The sequence below is a fragment of the Gossypium raimondii genome, chromosome 2, assembly GCF_025698545.1.
Source record: "Gossypium raimondii isolate GPD5lz chromosome 2, ASM2569854v1, whole genome shotgun sequence".
NCBI classification, from domain to species: Eukaryota; Viridiplantae; Streptophyta; class Magnoliopsida; order Malvales; family Malvaceae; genus Gossypium; species Gossypium raimondii.
The window spans coordinates 37630878-37651796 of NC_068566.1; the positions used below are offsets into that span (position 1 = coordinate 37630878).

At 33.5% G+C, this 20919-nt stretch overlaps 3 protein-coding genes across 3 annotated transcripts; 2 read left to right on the forward strand and 1 right to left on the reverse strand.

Annotated features, from left to right (window-relative positions):
• The first annotated feature begins 2067 nt into the window (after positions 1 to 2067).
• On the forward strand, positions 2068 to 3478 carry LOC105788621 (peptidyl-prolyl cis-trans isomerase CYP26-2, chloroplastic). The gene is made up of 2 exons (XM_012615585.2): positions 2068 to 3091; positions 3224 to 3478. Exons 1-2 carry the CDS (start codon positions 2232 to 2234, stop codon positions 3324 to 3326), a joined length of 963 nt encoding a protein of 320 aa, XP_012471039.1. The 5' UTR covers positions 2068 to 2231; the 3' UTR covers positions 3327 to 3478.
• Positions 3479 to 5101: 1623 nt separating this feature from the next.
• LOC105789664 (serine/threonine-protein phosphatase 7 long form homolog) lies at positions 5102 to 6913 on the forward strand. Its single transcript, XM_012617030.2, has 3 exons — positions 5102 to 6178; positions 6262 to 6343; positions 6428 to 6913. The coding sequence occupies exons 1-3, from the start codon at positions 6078 to 6080 to the stop codon at positions 6911 to 6913; spliced, it is 669 nt and encodes a 222-aa protein (XP_012472484.2). The 5' UTR covers positions 5102 to 6077.
• Positions 6914 to 19269: 12356 nt separating this feature from the next.
• LOC128034226 (uncharacterized) lies at positions 19270 to 19737 on the reverse strand. The gene has a single exon (XM_052622963.1). It carries the CDS (start codon positions 19735 to 19737, stop codon positions 19270 to 19272), a length of 468 nt encoding a protein of 155 aa, XP_052478923.1.
• Between the last annotated feature and the right edge of the window lie 1182 nt (positions 19738 to 20919).

Sequence of the window (20919 nt, forward strand, 5' to 3'; positions counted from 1 at the left end):
AATAATCATTCAACAATTCAATAACAAGACATATAACACAAGAAACATTTCCTGATGAACGATAAACAAATATGAGTACACAGTTATCCATCTGAAACACGCCAAATGCTCCAAAGAGCCAATCCAACCGATAACATGCCTCGGCACCAAGTGCCTAGCCCGTAGCCTAACATCTCTCCCATAACACGCCTCGGCACCAATTGCCAATCCCGAAGGCTTTTCATCCGCACTCGATAACACACCAGAAACAGTGTAAATATAACATGATAGTCCGTAACAAATGCTGGACTTTGGTATATTCAGTGAATAGGAAATAAACATGAATCATCATCTCATCTCAAACCAATCCTGAACAACACGTACTATAACCTATTGGCATGTCAATCGTACTCTATCCTACGTTCATCGGCTCAGAAGATATTACCGCTAAACCAAGTCTAATAATTTAGTATTCTCATTCATGCTAATTTAATATCGAAATATTTAATTTAACAATCAACAACTAAATTCTCATTTAATTCATATTGTAAAATATATCAAAATAAACCAAACGAACTTATCAGGGATAAATTGTACTAACGGTAAAGATTCAGGGACTATTTAGCTACTTTCCCTTCTCCTCAGTTATCTACTTGTTCTTGATCTATGATATAATTTATTTCAATTATTAGCCTCAATTTCATATACTATTCAATTTAATACATACAACTTTTTATTTACAATTTTTCACATTAGAGCCCAAACATTTACATTTTATTCAATTTGGTCTTTAAGACCAAAACAAGCTTATTTCACATAATTAAACTTTATACCCATTATAACAAAATTACAAATATCCCAAATTGGTTGTCACATGCTAAAATTTCACAAGAAAATCATGTCTAATTTATTTCATTTTCAATTAAACCCTTAAACTTGAAAATTATACAAAATCACTTAACAAAATATTTCTATTAAACACCCAAATATCATATTCTACCAATTAACATACAAATCATTTAAACTTACCAATGGTCTATTTTCTATACTTTGCTAATTTCACAAATTAGTCATTGTACTAGCTATATTAAATTACAATGATCTCAAAAACATAAAATTATCAAAATCGGACAAGAATTTACACACCATGCAATTAGATTTTAATCCAGCCAAAACCAAACACCTTCAATGGTGTTTCTATTCGATATTTGATATTTAGGTGGAGAATTCCATTAAGGAAGATGATACTATTCTTACATATATTAAAGTTAAGTTTTATTTAATAAATTACTTACTTGCCCTTTTAATAGAACATGCAAATTTAACAAACATCTAACCCTTAGCCGTCCACTACAATTAGAATAGGTATAATTATCATTTAAAGCCACAACTTTAAAGTTTAATAGCTATTTAACACTTTTAACTAATAAATACTAACTTTCGTAACCCTTACGATTTAGTTCTTTTCTTTAATTAACTAACTAAACGCCAAAATTACCTAACCAAATTTTAATACACCTATATAATCACTCTGTAAATATTTAATAAAAATATTTACGGGCTTGGTTTATAGAAACGAGGTCTCGATATCTCATTTTCTAAAACCACTTGACTTAACTAATCATTCAATTAACTAAAAATTTCAATTCAAAATTTACTATAATACTATATTTGACTCGTAAATATTAAATAATAATATTTGTGGATTCTCTCATCAAATTTGTGATCCGTAAACTACTGTTTCCAACACCACTGAAAAACGGACTGTTACAACACAATTTTCGCAGTAATGAGTTATAGTGACCACTGCAATTTAGCACTTCCATTACCATTTTCATTTTAAATAAACAAGCAACAATAGTTATCACACGGAAAAAAAGAAGAAGAGAAAAATGTTAAGATTTTTTATTTCCTGTTGCCTCCTTGTAATAAAAATAAACAAATAAAGTATGAGTAGGCTTAAAATAGTTAAAAAAAAATGGCCCATAGCGATATCAGGCTTAACGTGAACAACCATATAATTGGTAGCTTGTGGAATAGGCACCACAAAAAATAAAGCATTTGCATATTAGATGGATTGACTTAGCATTTTCCTTATCCTCAAGAATCTATGCAAGGAGAGCATATCATATTATTTTAAACAATAAATCAATTAGAATTTTGTAAGTAGTAGAAGAGTTCTTCTCTGCTGAGGCAGTGAAGCAAAATCAACCCCCTCAAAGAAAGGAGCCCAAAGCAGTGAATAAAGAGATATGTTACAGAATCTTAAATTCTTACAATCCACCCCACAGCTACTTCAACCTCCAACTTCAGCTGCCCCTCTCCCACAGCTCCATTCCACTTGTTTTCCCATTCTGAAACAGTTCAAAATCTCCCGGCGAGAGCTTACAATTTGTAGCAACTCCTCACTGCTTCTTCTCTTAGGTTCTCAAGCCCTTGAGTCTAAGGCAAAGGCTGAAGAAAGTTCACCCAACGACAATCAACAGAAAGAAGAGAATGTTGCTACCCCTAATCCTAACTGCAGCAACAAAGTTCCTACCAAACGAGCTTTTCTTGATATAGCAATTGATGGAGAGCCCGTTGGCCGCATTGTTATTGGACTATATGGAGATGATGTTCCGGTAGGGGCAGCCAGGTTTGGTAGTATAGTTAGTGGAGCTGCTGGAATTAGCTACAGACGAAAAGAGTTCGTTAAGATTATGCCAAACTACGTGCAACATGGTGGGTTGAGATCATATGGTGTTGATGCTGAGCTTGCCAAGAGAAGTGGAAGCAATCTGGCCGTTGAAAAATTGCGAGAGGAGTGGGAGAGAGAGTATGAAAAGTGTCCAGGAGTTAAGAACTTGGCTGGAACGGTGAGCATACTGGTGAGGGATCCCTCCAAGCCGCCTCCCAAGCTAAAGCTGGTTGCACGAAAGGGGAAGCTGGAGATTGATGAAGAGGAGATTGGAACCGATCCTAATGGCACAGAGTTTGTGATTTCTATCATGGATTCACCAGAACTGGACGCTTCTGCTCTTGTAATTGGACAAGTGTTGGATGGAATGGAGGTTGTAAAGAGAATTGGACAAGTCAAGACTGTTCAAGAGAACACTGCTTCTCCTTATTTCAGGTATGCTTTCCGACTCATGGCAATTTGATTTTATTAATTGAATGTGATCTGCCTCAGAGAGGTTGATTCAACATTTCTTTGGGAGTTGGGACCATTTAGACTAAAAATAGATGCTTTGTGTTTGGTGAGCAGAGTGGCCAAGCTAATAGGCGATAAAAGAGCTGTTGTGGCAGAAAGAAGCTTCAATCGTCCCTACGCAAAGGTGGTAATCAACAACTGTGGCTTGATGGACTGAATAAAATCTCCTTTGCATGCTTGCTTTCTCATATTGTTTCAATTTTTGAATGAAGGGTGACCAGTTCTATGGTTATGAGATAAATACAAGTATTTCTACAATTGTATTTCTACTAAACCCCCATGAAATTCTATCAATGTCAATTGCCCAAATTTAGGTATTTTACTAAAATATTACAAAAAAATAAAAATAAAAATACCAAAATAATATTAACTTTTTTTTATTTACCAAAATAATACAAAAAAAAACAAAAAAATCAAAAAAAACTGCAGGGATGTGACAGCACCCTGGTGGAGGGGCTGCCATAGGCAGCACCAGTGGTGCCAGTGGCAGAGGCAGCACCGATGGTGCCACTGCCACAGGCTGCACCACTCACCTTATGATGGAGGACCATTCGGCTTGTGGGTGGAGAAGAAATGGAGAGGGAAAGGAGAGGAAAGAAAGAAAGAAAAAGAAAGAAAGAAAAGGAAAGGAAAGGAGAAGAAAAAAAGAAAAAGAAAGGAGAAGAAGAAGAGGGAAGGAAGGAAAACGAAAAGAAAAAAAAGAACTAAAGGTAATTTTTTTTTGTATTAATTTAATTTTTTTATAATATTTGTATATAAAAATCTATGTTATGTACATTGTATGTGTTTTATTATTTTATTTAGCATATATATTTTATAAAATTTATTTAGCATAAAAAATCATGTTATGTACATTCTATGTTGATTAGAATTTTTTTATGAAATTTATTTAGGATGTTGTAATTAGTTTTTTAGGAAAATAACATTAAAAATAAAATGATAAAAAATATGTTTAAGAAAACATAAAATACGAAAAGAAAAAAAAGAAATTGTATATTCACCAAAGTAATAAAATCTGAAAAAATTATATATTTAAAAACACACTAAATTAATAAATTTCAAACATAATGTACTAAAATAATGTAAAATAATAAAATTCAAAAATATGATATTTTTAAAGTAATAAAATGCAGAGAAAAAATACGAACAAATGGTCAAGTAAAGGTTTTTACTAAATTTAAAAAATAGAAATAATTAATACATTTAAAACATAATGTACTAAAATAATGTAAAAAATAAAATACGAAAATAATATATTTTTATTGAAAGTAGTAAAATAGGGAAAAAATACGAGCAAAGGGTCGAAATGAGGGTTTTTTTAAATTTATTTAAAAACACACTAAATTTATTTAAATTTCAAACATAATATACTAAAATAATGTAAAATAATAAAATTAGAAAATAGTATATTTTTAAAAGTAATAAAATTAGGGAAAAATACGAACAAAGGGCGAAATAAGGGTTTTTACTAAATTTTAAAAAATAGAATTAATTAATAAATTTCTAACATAATGTACTAAGATAAAGTAAAATAATAAAATACGAAATAATATATTTTTATTGAAAGTAATAAAATTAGGAAAAATACGAGCAAAGTGCCGAAAAAAGAGTTTTTTAATTTATTTAAAAACACACTAAATTTATTTAAATTTCAAACATAATGTACTAAAATAATGTAAAATAATAAAATTAGAAAATATGATATTTTTAAAGTAATAAAAGGCGGAGAAAAAATACGAATAAAAGTTTTTAGTAATTTTAAAAAAAGAATTAATTAATACATTTCAAACATAATGTACTAAGATAAAGTAAAATAATAAAATACGAAAATAATATTATTTTCAGGAAAAATATATTTTATTTAAATTTCAATAAAATATATTTTTATTGAAAGTAATAAAATTCGGGAAAAATACGAGTAAAGGGCGAAATAAGAGTTTTTTAAATTTATTTAAAAAACACACTAAATTTATTTAAATTTCAAACATAATGTACTAAAATAATGTAAAATAATAAAATTAGAAAATAGTCTATTTTTTAAAGTAATAAAATTCGGGGAAAAAATACGAACAAAGGGCCGAAATAAGGGTTTTTTACTAATTTTTTTTTTAAAGTTGCAGGCATCGCAATGGCTTCATTGATTAATAGGGACACACACATATCTGATGCAGCTAATGAGATAGAAATATATTATTATTTGTTAATCACGGGTTCTATTAAAAAAGGATATACGTAATATATAGAAATAAATCATATTATCCTAATATTGTTTTCTGTAATTTAACACTATCGGGACTCGTACCGAGTAATAAGGGGCCGGGTGAATGGCTTAAAGCATCCTCCGGATTCACGGTTGATGTCATACTTGGAGCAAGCCGGATTTGGGTCAGTAGCATTGATCCGGACGTTCAACTTGCTGTATGATTGATTATCTGCGCTAGTGGAGAGGTGGCGCCCGGAGACCCACACTTTTCATTTTTCATGTGTGGAGTGCATGGTGACCTTAGAGGATGTTGCGCTGCAGCTTGGGCTCCTAATCGACGGGAGTCTTGTAACGAGAGTAAGTTCATTTACTGATCCGGTTGCACTATGTAATTAGCTACTAGGAGACTCGCCAAATGACGATGAGGAAAATTTTACGAGCTTGAAATTTACATGGCTGAAAGCCAAATTTGGACAGTTATCAGCGAATGCCACTGAAGGTGAGTTGATGTGTGCTGCTCGAGCATACATCATGCATATCCTAGGGGGAGTACTGATGCCCGATGCAAACAACAACAAGGTGCATATGATGTACTTGCCTCTATTAGCTGATTTGTCCAATGTTCGCTCGTATAGCTAGGGCTCCGCCGTTCTAGCAGTGTTATATCGGGAGCTTTGTCGGACAACAAAGCCTTCTGTTGTAGACATGGGCGGATGCCTTACATTGCTGCAGTCCTGGGCGCTCGATTGGATGCCATTTTTGGCATCGGTTACTCACCAACCATACGTTTATCCACTAGTGAACAGGTGATAAAATATAACTTGTCATTATTTGTAGTCATAGTATATTGACTAATGTTACCAACCCTAAACCCTAATTTTTTTTGTAGGTGGAGTATTTATCCGGGTATCGAGAGGTCGCACACTGTCCCGATATACCGACTCATGATCGAACAGCATGTCGGGGAAGGGGTAAGCTATTCTAATATTAGTTCGTTTACTTTCTATATCTTACTCACACCGTGTTAAATTATAACCATGTTATTAATCATGCAGTTTATATGGATGCCATATCGTCGCCCCGAAATTATAACTGTGATACCCTCGTCTGCATACGTTCATTTTGAAATGTGGTGCACTAACGCACCAATTATAAATTTCAATGTAGTCGAGTGGTATCACGGGGATCGAGTGCTACGACAGTTTGTTTGCATCCAATATATCCCGGATCAGCCATGCGAGGTGGGGGCGGTTCACGGCATCAATAAGAGAGGAAAACTGCAGTTGGATTGGAGGGTTAAGCACCAAAAATTTGTTGCGCTGTGGAATGATCGGATGGGTCGAAGACCTCAGATGGTTATGGCATATTCATTGCAACCATCATTAGAGTACATACAATGGTACTATAGTTGCAGAAAGCCATATATACTTGGAGGCCAGTCAACTGTAGTCCCCTCGCACATGCAGCGACCTAGGGGATCGTACCAGCGTGCCCCGAGAGGCGAGCTCGGCGATCATGATCCCGAACGAGCCCGAGCGTAACCGAGTCGAGCCCGAGCGATCTGGCAATCACATTCACATAGGAATTCACAATCCTATCATCCGGATTTGGCGGGCGATGACTATGTTCCGAGCTTCTCTGGGGGCGAATACGCATACGAGTTTAATCTCTTTGGATCCTACCCACTGCAGTACGGCACTCCCGGCCCGTACCCACAGCATCATAGGACTCCTTCCGGTTCAAGTTCGTCGATGCCGATTGAGCCACATGATTTTTCCTCTATGTTTACCACACCCCCACCTATGCTAAATGAGGACGTTGGTCGTCGCCAACACCCAGACGTGACCGTCGACCTCCGCATAGGTATACCCCTAGGACCACACCATCGAACCATCAGTTTTAGGGGTTTATTGCACTTTTTTGTACATTACAAAGTTTGTACTTATTGTATAAATTTAATTACTCTAATTTTAGGTATGCTTACTACGAAACTTTTCTTCCCTTTTTGCATTATATTAAAGCTAACTTTAAGGTTAAATGGCTCCATTTTTTATATCATTTTAATTATTCCAAATGAATTTTACTTTTTATAACTTAATTTGGATACAATTTAAGCATAAGCATAAGCTAAATAATTTTAATTATTCCAAATGAATTATACTTTTATAACTTAATTTGGATACAATTTAAGCATAAGCATAAATGAATAATTTTAATTATTCCAAATGAATTATACTTTTATAACTTAATTTGGATACAATTTAAGCATAAACATAAGCTAAATAGTTTTAATTTTTCCAAATGAATTATATTTTTATAACTTAATTTGGATACAATTTAAGCATAAGCATAAACCGAATAATTTTAATTATTCCAAATGAATTATACTTTTATAACTTAATTTGGATACAATTTAAGCATAAGCATCTGTTGAATAATTTTAATTATTCCAAATGAATTATACTTTTATAACTTAATTTGGATACAATTTAAGCATAAGTATAAACTGAATAATTTTAATTATTCCAAATGAATTATATTTTTTATAACTTACTTAATTTGAATACAATTTAAGCATAAGCATAAGCTGAATAATTTTAATTATTCCAAATGAATTATACTTTTTACAACATTACACATAACAATTTGACAGCATTAGGTCAATTCCGACCCGATCCTGATGACTGTCCAACATGATAGTTTCGCTGAGGGCATTTATTCCGACTATGACCACTTAACCTGCATAATCCACAACGCTTATCGTCAAATCTCTCCCTAATGTCCATTTCATTACGGATTCTGGTTGATTGCGGACGACCTCTTGGATTCTTGCGTAGCCCTCTGTCTAGGAGAAGCTCGAAAGTCGTCGGAGGCACCTCCCACATAGACAGGTCAGGCAGGACGGGGAACTCATTTTCCCAAACACGCAATGTGTGCCCGAGCGTGTACACATCATTGACATATTGTTCAACATTAAGGTTCACTTTAGCACACGCTGCCATGACATGCGCACATGGATAATGAAGTGTTTCGAGCCTCCTACACTCGCACCGTCTGTTTCGGAGATCAACTCCATAAGACCTAGGTGGTATACCAGGTCGATGGCCGGTGGTCTCAGTAACTCGAAACGTTTCCAGACGTCGTGAATATATTTCTACATTCATGGACCTCGCCATCCGACGGTTTGCAACCATTGCATCCTTGACATCTTCGACAAACACGTGTTTCGCCTCCATCTGGTAGACTTGTTGCTGACCCATTCTTGGCATCAAGGTAGCCAACCTGTAGAATGTAGCAGAGAAGATAGATGCAATCGGAAGATGACGTGTTTTCAACAATACAGCGTTGACCCCCTCCACTAAGTTTGTGGTCATTTTTCCATAACAAAAGCCATCGTCAAAACTTTGAGCCCATTGCCACAGCTCCATTGTACCCAACCATTGTCGAAAAGATGTGTTTGTTTACCCTTCCATGTCACTCTCAAGTCGAATCATTCTTTGGCGGAAAATATGTGGCTCTAACTCGTACGCTGAATACGTATTAAGAAAAAATAAGTTCCAGTAACTCGATAACATAAAACATTACAACTTATATTGAAAAGATAAGGTTATCATTTACCCATTGCCATGACTTGTCTCTTCTAGTCTGCATTCTTATAATCTTTATGGAAGTTAGACGCAATGTGAAGGATGCAGTAAACGGATCTCCATGGCACACCGGAACGCCTAATTGCTTCAATTAAACGTTTCCCTCTATCGGAGATGATGCAAATGTTATCGTTGCTAATAACATACCTCCGCAGGTTAGTGAGAAAGAATTTCCAAGATTCCAAGTTCTCCTTATCTACATGGCAATTGCTATCGGGAGCACGTTTCTATTACCGTCTTGTGCAACCGCAAGAAGTAGGATCTGTATATATTTTCCATATAGCCAGGTCCCATCCACCTGCACAAATGGCTTGTAGTAGGGAAATGCCCGCACACATGGATCAAACGTCCAAAACATCCAATGGAAAATCCTTTTTCCCGGCTGTAACTGGTCGTTCGGGCTGTAATAAGGCTTTAACTCAATCACAGTCCCCGGTACGTACTCCCGCATAGCAGCTATCCATCCTTATAGCTCGTTATATGACGAATCATAATCCCCATACAATTGCTCAAATGTCATCTGTTTAGCTATCCACGCCTTTCGATATGATACTCGATACTGGAATTGTGCTTGCATTTTGGCAATCAGTACCGAAACTTTAATGGTCGGCATGTCCTTCACCATTGGCATGATACACGTACAGATAGTTTGCGAATCAAGTCTTGCATGATCTTCTGTCATACGTGTTGATGTGCATGTATGAGGACCAATAAATTTTCGTATCTCCCACATCTGTGAACTTTTAATGAATGTAGCTCGTACCCACCAATTGTAGCCTTCCGCTGCCTTCCAACACTCCCCAATAAATATTGTCGAAGTAGACACTGCGACTTTATAATCTACTGATATGTTCATGTTATACCGTTTTATAGCTAGTGTGCACTCATCTTTACTTTCAAATCTCTGGCCTATGAATAACTCCTCATGATCAGAATTTATGGCCAATCGGTGAGGATGAACTATTTTAGGGTACTTCGGGAACTCAGCTACATACGCTGTATCCGGGTCTATGAGCGATATGTGTGGCCCAGGATTATTGTGTAACAAAATACGTCGCATCTGATTCCCGACCGAAAAAGCGTTAATGTTTCCATCGTTATTCACATCTTCATCGTCAATATTATCTGGTACATTGTCCACATCGGGATCACTGTCACTATCGACCTCTTCATCACAATTATCGTTACCACCTTCTTCTTCACCACCAACCACATCAATATCGGGTGTAATATTCAGATCGATACTGATCCCACCTATAGCCGATTCACTATCAACATACGATATTGGAGCCACCATCCACGGTTCTTGAGCTCCGTGTTCTTCACCATATGCATTGACATCTTCATTTTCCTCCATACTGGCTAACTCAGCAAATAAGTGAATCGGTGCATTCTTGTCACTCCCATTCCCACAATAAAGAGCGGCCATTGTCTCCACGTCTTCGTCGTCTACAAGTTCCATTACGGTGAATTTGATCGGATTTGTCGAAACTGAAAACTTGTAGAAAATTTTTGATATCCTTCTCCCACAACGTCTAAGAATTTTTGCATTAATCCTTCCCTTCATATCATCCAACGAGGCATTTCTATTAAATCTCATTGCTATTTGTTGCCGACATTCAAATATACATCCAACACTTGTTGTCAAGATGAGTCCATCGAAATAAACGCATACAAAAAACTTATCATGCATCTTCAATATTCAATCTGTCAATAAATAAACAAAATCTAAAAAAAAATCTCGAATGGTAAATAAATTACTTAAAAAAATTTAATGTTTCAATATGCAATTTTTTCATCCTTAAGCTCATACTTTTTCAGTTATCATTTTGTAGATGAACAACGTTTAACCACTAATCCTAATAACTAACACAATAACAATAATAATAGTTTTATACTCAAAATAATACTAACTAACCATAATAATTAGGGTTTTACTAAAAATAATAACTAACAATAATATAATGTAAAACTAACAATCATACTAACTAAAATAATAATTAGGGTTTTACTAATCCTAATAACTAACCATAATAATAATATTAGTTTTTACTAACAATAATACTAAGTAACAATAATTATTAATAACTAAACCCTAAAAACTAACAATAATAATACTAACTAAAACCATCAATTTGAGTTTTATTAATCTTAATAACTAACAATAATAACTAAACTAACAACAAAAAATAATAAAAATTATACAAAAAAAACATAATAACAAGATAATCCATTATTTTTTTAAAAAATACCTTATTTTTTCTCTTCTTTTTCTCTCTTTTTCCGGCAGCACCTCCTCCTCTTCCTCCTCCTCCTCCTTCTTCTTCTTCTTCTTCTTCTTCTTCTTCTTTTTTCTTCTTCTTTTCCTTCAGCTGGACGGATGCTGGGTTTATAACACAAGTGGTGCCGCCTCTGCCACAGGCACCTTTGGTGCCGCCTGTGGTATCCCATTTTTCACTGTTTTTTTTTTGTTTTATTTTGGTAAATAAAAAAGTTAATATTATTTTAGTATGTTTTTATTTTCTTGTAATATTTTAGTAAAATACCCGCCCAAATTTTGATAAAGTCATAAGCTCTAGTGTGGTAATTGGCAAATCAAAGCCCGGCTTTGATCTCAGTAAGAATTTAGCTAACAATGTGTACAATATATTGGTATGTTAGCAAATGGGTAGAATTAGAGACAGAGATACGTCATCAAGTTTAGGCAGAGTCACGCTCTTTGCTTGGGTGTTCGGTTATCTACTATATTTTCTGGTAATATCTTAATTCACATGTTTACTTTATAAAATCGAATTCGTATTAAATCCAAATATTACTATTCAAATTAAAATTAATTGTTCATAGGTAGATCAGTTAAATTCTTAAATTCTTTTAAAAAGAATTTTAAAGTAAGGCAGATAATAAATTATGATATATAAATTTGTTATCAACAAAAATAAAGTAAATTTAAATCATTCATTATCTATAGAAGTAGAACAGAGTTATAAAATGAATATTTGAAATTAATATTCAAATCCTTTCTAAATTCATCGATAATAACTAAAAGGTGTAACGATTTTTTAAGCTCTCCAGCTTTATAAAAGTCATTTTGATCATCCATATAATTTTCATCTCTTTTAACCACGTTGTTTGTCAAATCACTCAAAATGGATGAAAAAGCTAATGCTTGCTAACTTCGTTGACATGGTATATACTTGAATTGCTATTTGGACACCATATTAACAATTAGTTAATTTTTAAAAATTATAAAATTATTTTAAAATTTAAAATTATAAAAAACATATTTTTAAATTTAAAAAATTAATTAATTTACACGTAAATATACATATTTATGTATGTTACACGTAAATATATTTTTCTTATACTACGTGAATATGTTATTATTTTTAAAAAATTAAGGTATATTAAATTACATCAACATGTCAATAATAATTAAATTATAGTACATTTGTTGATTGAATCTTAGCTCGGTTGATATTAGTATTCTTGTTAGTTTAAGAAAACATGGATTTGAGTGTGTTGAAGTTCGTTTATCTTCCTATTTAAGAGTTGAGGAGGAATTGTAGACACTATATCAACATATATTTATGGCACATCTACAATGTGTGTGAAAACAATTATGTAATAAGGTTATTAAAAATTAACATGAAAATTAAACATAATTTTGGTTGAGATGGTTGAGGATTAGGGAGTGAATAGAATGGAGTCTTGAGTTCAAATTCCATTTAAGGGTGTGAATTTTTTGGTTTCATACGAATTAATTGACCACACTGAATTAATTCGATTAACCAGTTGGTCACCAAAATTAATTTAGTTAGAGGTCAGTTCATGATTTTTTAAAAATTCAATTATCAATTAATTCAATTCAAACTGGGTAATTAATCGATTTAACCGATTGACCAAAATTAATGATATTATATAAATTATATCTACAAGCCCAAACTTAATATATTATATATAAACCCAATATGTATTATATATCTAAACTCCAATATATATAAACTGAATAGATTTATAAACTAAATGGGCCAAAGAAAAAAATATTATAAAAATAAAATTGTTGAGATGGTTTTATGAGGAGTGCCAAGGAGCAATGTTAACACTGTTCAAACTCATGAACTTGCCATATGCAAATTTTGGTAACAAAATCCTTGAGCTTTAATCTTTTGTTGATTCTTTGGACATATGCAAACTCATCTATGATATCCAAACTGTTTATAGCAATTTATCTTGAGGCTCGGTTTGGATTTGATCAAGGAAATAGACTTTCCTATTTTGAATAGATTAGATCGAATTAAGTAAACTTGGAAGCATATCCTGAAGACTCAAGACTTATCCTAAACTTATTGAAAATATTCTCAAACCTGATTATATTGTTGTTTTAATAGGGATATTGCTTGTAATTGATCTACTATGTTAGCAAGTCTTGATTCCTTATAAATTGAGGAGACTTGTATAGGCGATAGACTAAACCGTGAGATGGAACATTTCTTTGGAGTGCATTGACTGTAAAATCAAGTGTGTTACTTGGTTTTTATCCTAAATTTTCAAGGGGAAACTTAGAGGAGAGTGATCTAGATTTTTGTTGATACAAAATACAAAAAGGGAAGAGGACAATGAGGAAAAGGAAGAGGTCAAAGTGACACTATAGAGGATAGTTCAACTGTAAAGGCGAAGAGCCGGAACATGGACAAGAGCACAGGTTGGTTAAGAAGCCAAAAGTACAGGTTGATTAAGGGTCGATCTGTAACACCCCAAACGCGACCTAGACATTATGGTCGAATCTGGCGATGTCATGGAACGGGATTTGAAGACAAGATTGTCGAGTTTAAAAACGATTACCGTAAGTTATCTTTATTTAATTCGAAAAAAAAACTAGTTGATTTACTTTAAAACTTGTCACTTAGCGGAAGCTTTTGTAACCAATTAATTTAGGGAAAAATCCTTTCTATTTACGAAAAACCTTAGTTTTTAGAAAAAAAACCGTGTTTTGTGAAGTTGCAGTTTTAAAAAAAATTCCATATTAAATAGTATGAAGTCCCAAATTTAAAGACAACAAGTCCATAGTCCAGAAGATACATCAAAAACCCCCACATAAGTAATAAATTCTATGCATTAATGGAAAACAGTCTAAAATTTACGTGTGGCCACCGTCGAGTCCTCCGCTGCACTGACCCTTCAAGTCTGGGAATTACCTGTACAGATTAAACAGAGAAAGGGTGAGTTTTCGCAAACTCAGTCTGTAATCCCCACAGAAAACATGCATACAGATAATCAATAGAATTCAATTATGTAACAACCCGATTTTAACCCTAATCGAAATAGTAGTTTCCGGACCACAAATCCGGGTCCTAAAAATATTTTAATATTATTTTTTGAAATTTTTATGTGTGAATTTACTTGTGTTGAAATTTCATGATTTAATTTCGTCGCTTAAGTGTCCGATTAAATAAAAGGATTAAATCGCGTAAAATAAAAATTTTGTGGTTATTTTTAGAAGGGCTAAATAGTGGATGTTCTTTTAATATGGAGGTTTTATGTGGCAATTAATCCATTTAAATGCTAGTGGACGGTATTAAGTGATAGTATATAGTTTTATATTATTAATATTAATTATAAAGGTTATAATTATGTATATTATATTATTATGTTATAATAAAAATATTATAAGCCATTATCATTTCATTTTTTTTCTTTCTTCATCTTTATGACCGATACTAAACAAAAGAAAATGAAAGAAGAACCTAGCTACATTCGGCCATTTAGAATTTTGATTAAGGTTAGTTCTTTGTTCGATTTTTGATAATTTTTACGTTTTTGATATCGTTGTTTTGTGTTCTTCAAAACCCATGCTTCAATTTTGTGAATTGATGATGATTTTGAAATGTGTCATTGATGGATGTTTGAGTTTTATGATGTTAGTTGATGAAATATGAAATATATGTGTTAGATTAACATGTTTTGTCTTGGGATTTTTGATGAATTTGAGTATTTAGGGCTAAATTGTGAAAATAAAATTTTGAGGGACTAAAATATTAAATAAATGAAATGCATGGACTTGTATGAGTATAATGAAGTTTCGGCCTAACCATCATTGGTCAAAATTTGAATGTTTTGTGTTTTGTGTAATTCGAACTAAATTGTGAAAAATGTAAAATGTTAGGGGCAAATTTGTAATTTTCCATTTATGTGTTTTTGGATTAAATTGAAGTTAATAATATTTAAACTAGCTCATTTTGAATATGTTTAGATCAAGAACCAAAGAAATCGGAGCTAGATCGGGGAAAAACCAAAATCGTCGACTAATTATTCGATTTCAATTTTTCACTGTCCGAGGTAAGTCTAATAGCAATTTAAATGTTATAAAATTGGAATTTATATAAATATATCTATCATACATTTAGTAAGCTGGAACTAAAAGTATATAAATTGAATATAACTTAGTGATTTTTTTCTATGTGATAGCCGAACATAGAAATTGATTTTGGGAGGTTGATATTAATGGTATAAATTACATGTATATTAGCTAAAGTATGCTTTAAGTCCAATGATATGAAACTAATAGTAAAATTTACATGGATATGTAGTTAGAATGTATGATTTAATTTCTTAAGTTGAATTTAAAGTTATGAATTATATATATATAAAGTTTGAATGTATGATATAAGTTCTTTGAGTGAACATAATATTATGAATTATATATATATGCACATATGGTTCGAATATATATATTTAAAGTTCTTGAGCTGTATTTAATGTATGAAATATATATACATATGTGGTTCAAATATAGGTTACAAAGTTTTTGAGCGGAATTTAATGTATGAATTTTACATACATATGTGGTTCGAATATAGGTTACAAATTCTTTGAGCTGAAATTTAATGTTGTAAATTATACATATGTGGTTCGAATGTTTGTTTGATATGAAGAATTGAATATAATTCAATTCTTATGGAGATACAGCTATTTAGTAAGGCTTATGTAAACATAAAGAATTATACGAAAGATCATCCTTGTATCTGAGATTTTCAGGCTTAATGCCTAGCAGACTTGATGTCGGTGAATTACTTCAGACTTTATGTCTAGCAGGCTTGATGTCGTTGAATTTCTTCAGACTTTATGTCTAGCAGGCTTTGTGCCGATGAAATGTATCAGGCTTTGTGCCTAGCAGGCTTTATGCCGGTGTTTTATACAAGGTTCTATGTTCTATAAATCTTATGTGAGCAATAGTACAAGCAAATAAATGTGTTAAGAAAGCTAAATTATTCAGGTATGTGTTAGCCATTTGCTTAATTAGTGTTAAGGTAAGTTGATTATTTTAAATTGATAATAGTTTCAAATGAAATATAGAGTATGAGTTAACCATTTGAATATAAGCATGTTTTGGCATAATGATTTGTTGAAAATTTGGCTTTGCTAAATATTTATGTGTATTTGGCCATATGGTTTGTTTATATGAAAATACAATGTGATTTTTATTAAAATGTTATATGGTACAAAATATTAGGATATTTGGTTTATTTTAACTTAATGATGGAATAAGTATTAGTATATATATGTATATGAATTTTTTCTTATGACTTACTAAGCTTTAATAGCTTACTGTATGTGTTTTTGTTTACCTCTGTTTTATAGATTTTGGAGTCGCGTTACGAGCTCGGGGATCATCATCATAGTCTATCACACTATCGACTTCTTTTGGTATTTTGTTAATGTTTGAACTCGATCTTATGGCATGTATAGGCTTGATTATGTTTTTGGTTGGTTTTGGATCATAATATATAAATAGCCATGCGAAAATGGTTTAATTTCCATGTTTGTGTTTGGTTTGGTTTTAAAATGGCTTGTTCATGATCATTTTGTTTAAATTGGGTTTTATGCGTTTTTGAATGGGTGCTTGATGTGTTTAATTTTTATGCTTGAATTTGACTACATTTGATCATGATTTGAGCTTGCATTTGAATGAGATATTCAAGTTACATGTATGTGATAAATTTGGTTTATGTTAGATATTAAATCTTTGTGATATAAGTTGAATAAAAAGGTGATATTTAGTTATGTGTTTCGGTAATAAGATTAATATTGGATGTTAGTTGAATTAAGATTATGTTATGTGATAATTAGGTATTTAGAAATATTGTATATACATGTGGTGTATTTAAATTATGTTTGATTTGAAAATGTAAGTGATTATATGATTTATGTGACTACATATATGTTCGTTTTAAAATATGGAATAATTCATAAAGAGTTTATGTTAACTTTATGATTTAAAATTTGATTGATTTAAGAGACTTGTTTATGTGTACTTGTAAATTGTTCAGATGTGTGCTTTGTTTAGTAATGCCTCGTAACTCTAATCCGGTGACGGACATGGGTCGGGGTGTTACAAGTTAGATACAGTCTAAGGCCTGTGCCCATCATAGAATCAGTTTGGGCCTTAGCCCATTCAGATACAGTCTCAGAAATACATTAGGGCCTTGGCCCATATCAATTAAAGAATGCAGATACAGTAAATTAGAATCCTACCCACCAGCCTCTACACACTATCTCCGTCCAACCCTACACACCATGTAGGGATTAAATCAACCCACTCATCCCTACACACCATGCTGTACCGAAATGCGGCACATAATTAGAAGGTTGCAACTGAGCTGCCAGATAACAGGCTTAATAGCCTTTCAGACACTTCCTCCAAATATCATCAACTCACCCCGATGCAATGCAACATACAAAATATGTCATGCCATTATACAATTAATAGTACATACATTCAGATATCATAAGTCATGCTCGGTATAGAAATCAAACAGACAGATCACACACATAGGGGTCTAAGTAAAGCTTACTGACCCTACAGTAGGTCCACAGTCGACTTAGGCGACCCGTGCAACCTTACAGAACTTTTTAGAAAAATGGGCTCACATGCCCATGTGGCCCACTCGGCCCAAATTAGCCTTGGCCACATGATCCATTTTTAATGTAACCCCGTGCTAGTTAATTATTCATATATGTTTTCACTATTTACTTATATTTTACTTCAAAGTCATTATTACTAAATTATTTATATCTTAAGCTACAGAATTCCGAATTAAGATCCGCTTGATGTCTTTGAAACTAGACTCAAATACCTTTCTGCCATAAAAGTTTCAGAATTTTTGGTTTAGCCAATAATTACAGTAAAATCTTCAAACCTACTATTCTTCTGCTGTCTGACAACTTCGTCCCTTCTTTTCTAAAAATTAATCATCTCTTAGTAATATATTTGGATGATATTTCCTTTTGTTTCTATTGAAAATAGACTCACCCCCAAATTATTTTCCTCCAATTTTTGATGATTTTTCAAAGTCAGAATAGGTGAACCCAAATTCATTCTGACCTTGTCTTACAAAGTTTATTATACCTCACGATTTAGAATTCCATTACTTACACCGTTTCTTCTATGAGAAACTAGACTCAATAAGCTTTAATTCCATATTTTTTTCATCCTCTAATTCGATTTCCACAATTTATGGAAATTTTTCAAAGTTAGCCTATTGCTGCTGTCCAAACAGTAAGCAATTTTGGCTTTTCACTGAATCCTTTCTTTTTTTGCATTTCGGGTACACACCTGGTTTTGTTTGATGCTAAAATAGTCCCTGAGCACTCCAAAGTCTATAATCAAGATACTCAACATCAATTTAATGGATTTACAAGAGAATTGACAACCAAGAACGAACAGAAACCCAACTTACCACCAAGGATAACCCTCTGTTTAACTATTGTTAAGACGAGAACACTGAATTCACTAGTCCGAGCCTCCCCCTACGCCCAAATCGCAGAGAAAAAACATTACCACTTCAGCCGCTAAGAGATTCATGACAGAAATGAAGAGAAACAGTTACCGAAACTAAGCGAGCACTAACCGTGTGCCAAAACGAAGGAAAATAAATGGATTAGGGAGAAATCAATAAGAAGAAAAAGAAGAGAAAGATGGAAAAACTCAAAGAACTTTTGCAAGAGGAGAGGGAGAAGAATAGACAGCTCAAGTTTGAGCCTTCTCTTGGACAAAATTTGCCCAAGCTACAGTTCCCACACGTTTCAGAATGTGGTAAGGTCCAATAAACCGAGGGCTCAGCTTGCCCTTGCCATCAAACCTTAGAACTTTTTTCCATGGCGAGACCCTGAGAAAAACTAAATCCCCTATAGAATACTCGATCTCACGCCTCTTCAAATCTGCATACGAAGTCAAACAGTGAAGTCCATCGTTACTCGCTCCCATGTCCATAACGGTATCTTAACCGGCTGCAACAACCCAAAGGTAACTGATACTCAGCCTTAATCTCCTGACAAGTCAAATAGCGAGTAGCAAAGTTGGTAACCTCACACTTGAACCCTAGCCACCAGTACAATTCTCGAAGATCTCGATACATCTTGTTCCCGCTAGGATGCATAGTATAGGGACTACCATGCGACTCTCTCAGAATTGACTGCCTTAAATCCTCATCATTCGGTACACAAATTTGACCGCGGAAACTATGTACCCTATCACTGTTTATCCCAAAATCAATAGTGCCACCATTCTCAACCTGAAGAAAACGCAACCTAAAAGGCTTATCCCCTAACTTTTTACCTCGAATCTGTTCAATCCATATCAGTTTGACCTGAAGTTCTGCCAGTAGACTTCCATTGTCGAATAGGCTAAGTCGAGCGAACATCGCTCTCAGATAGGTCATAGCCCTACAGCTCAACGCATCAACCACCACAATGACCTTGCTGGGATGATACTCAATGGTACAATCATAATCCTTAAGCAACTCAACCCATCTACGCTGCCTAAGATTTAAGTCCTTCTGAGTGAGAAGATACTTGAGGCTCTTATGATCAGTGTAGATAATACACTTCTCACCGTACAGAGAATCGGTGTAACACATACTCAGTCAAAAATATTTCAAACTATTTAAAAAAACATCTCCTGAAAACCAAGTTCTAAAACCCAAATCCACAGCCGAGCTTTGTAGCTGGCTCTGATGCCACTAAATGTAACACCCCAAACCTGACCTAGACATTATGGTCGAATCTGGCGATGTCATGGAACCGAATTTGAAGACAAGATTGTCGAGTTTAAAAATGGTTACCGTAAGTTATCTTTTATTTAATTTAAAAAAAACTAGTTGATTTGCTTTAAAACTTGTCACTTAGTGGAAGCTTTTGTAACCAATTAATTTAGGGAAAAATCCTTTCTATTTATGAAAAACCTTAGTTTTTAGAAAAAATCGTGTTTTGTAAATTTTCAGTTTTTTAAAAAAATCCATAAAAAATGGTATGAAGTCCCAAATTTAAAGTCAACCAATCCATAGTCCAGAAGATACATCAAAAACCCCAAATAAGTAATAAATTCTATGCATTAATGGAAAACAGTCTTAAATTTACGTGTGGCCACCATCGAGTCCTCCGCTGACTGACCTGTCAAGTCTGAGGATTACCTGTACAAATTAAACAGAGAAATGGTGAGTTTCCGTAAACTCAGTTTATAATCCCCACAAAAAACATGCATACAGATAATCAATACAATTCAGTTAGATATAGTTTGGGGCCTGTGCCCATCACAAAATCAGTTTGGGCCTTAACCCATTCAGATATAGTCTCAGAAATACATTAGGGCCTTGGCCCATATCAGTTACAGAATACAGATAAAGTAAATCAGAATCGTACCCACCAGCTTCTACACACCATCTCCGTCCAACCCTACACACCATGTGGGGATTAAATCAACCCACCCATCCCTACACACCATGCTGTACCGAAATGCGGCACATAATTAGAAGGTTGCAGCTGAGTTGCCAGATAACAGGCTTAGTAACCTTTCAGACACTTCCTCAAAATATCATCAACCTACCCCGATGCAATGTAACATA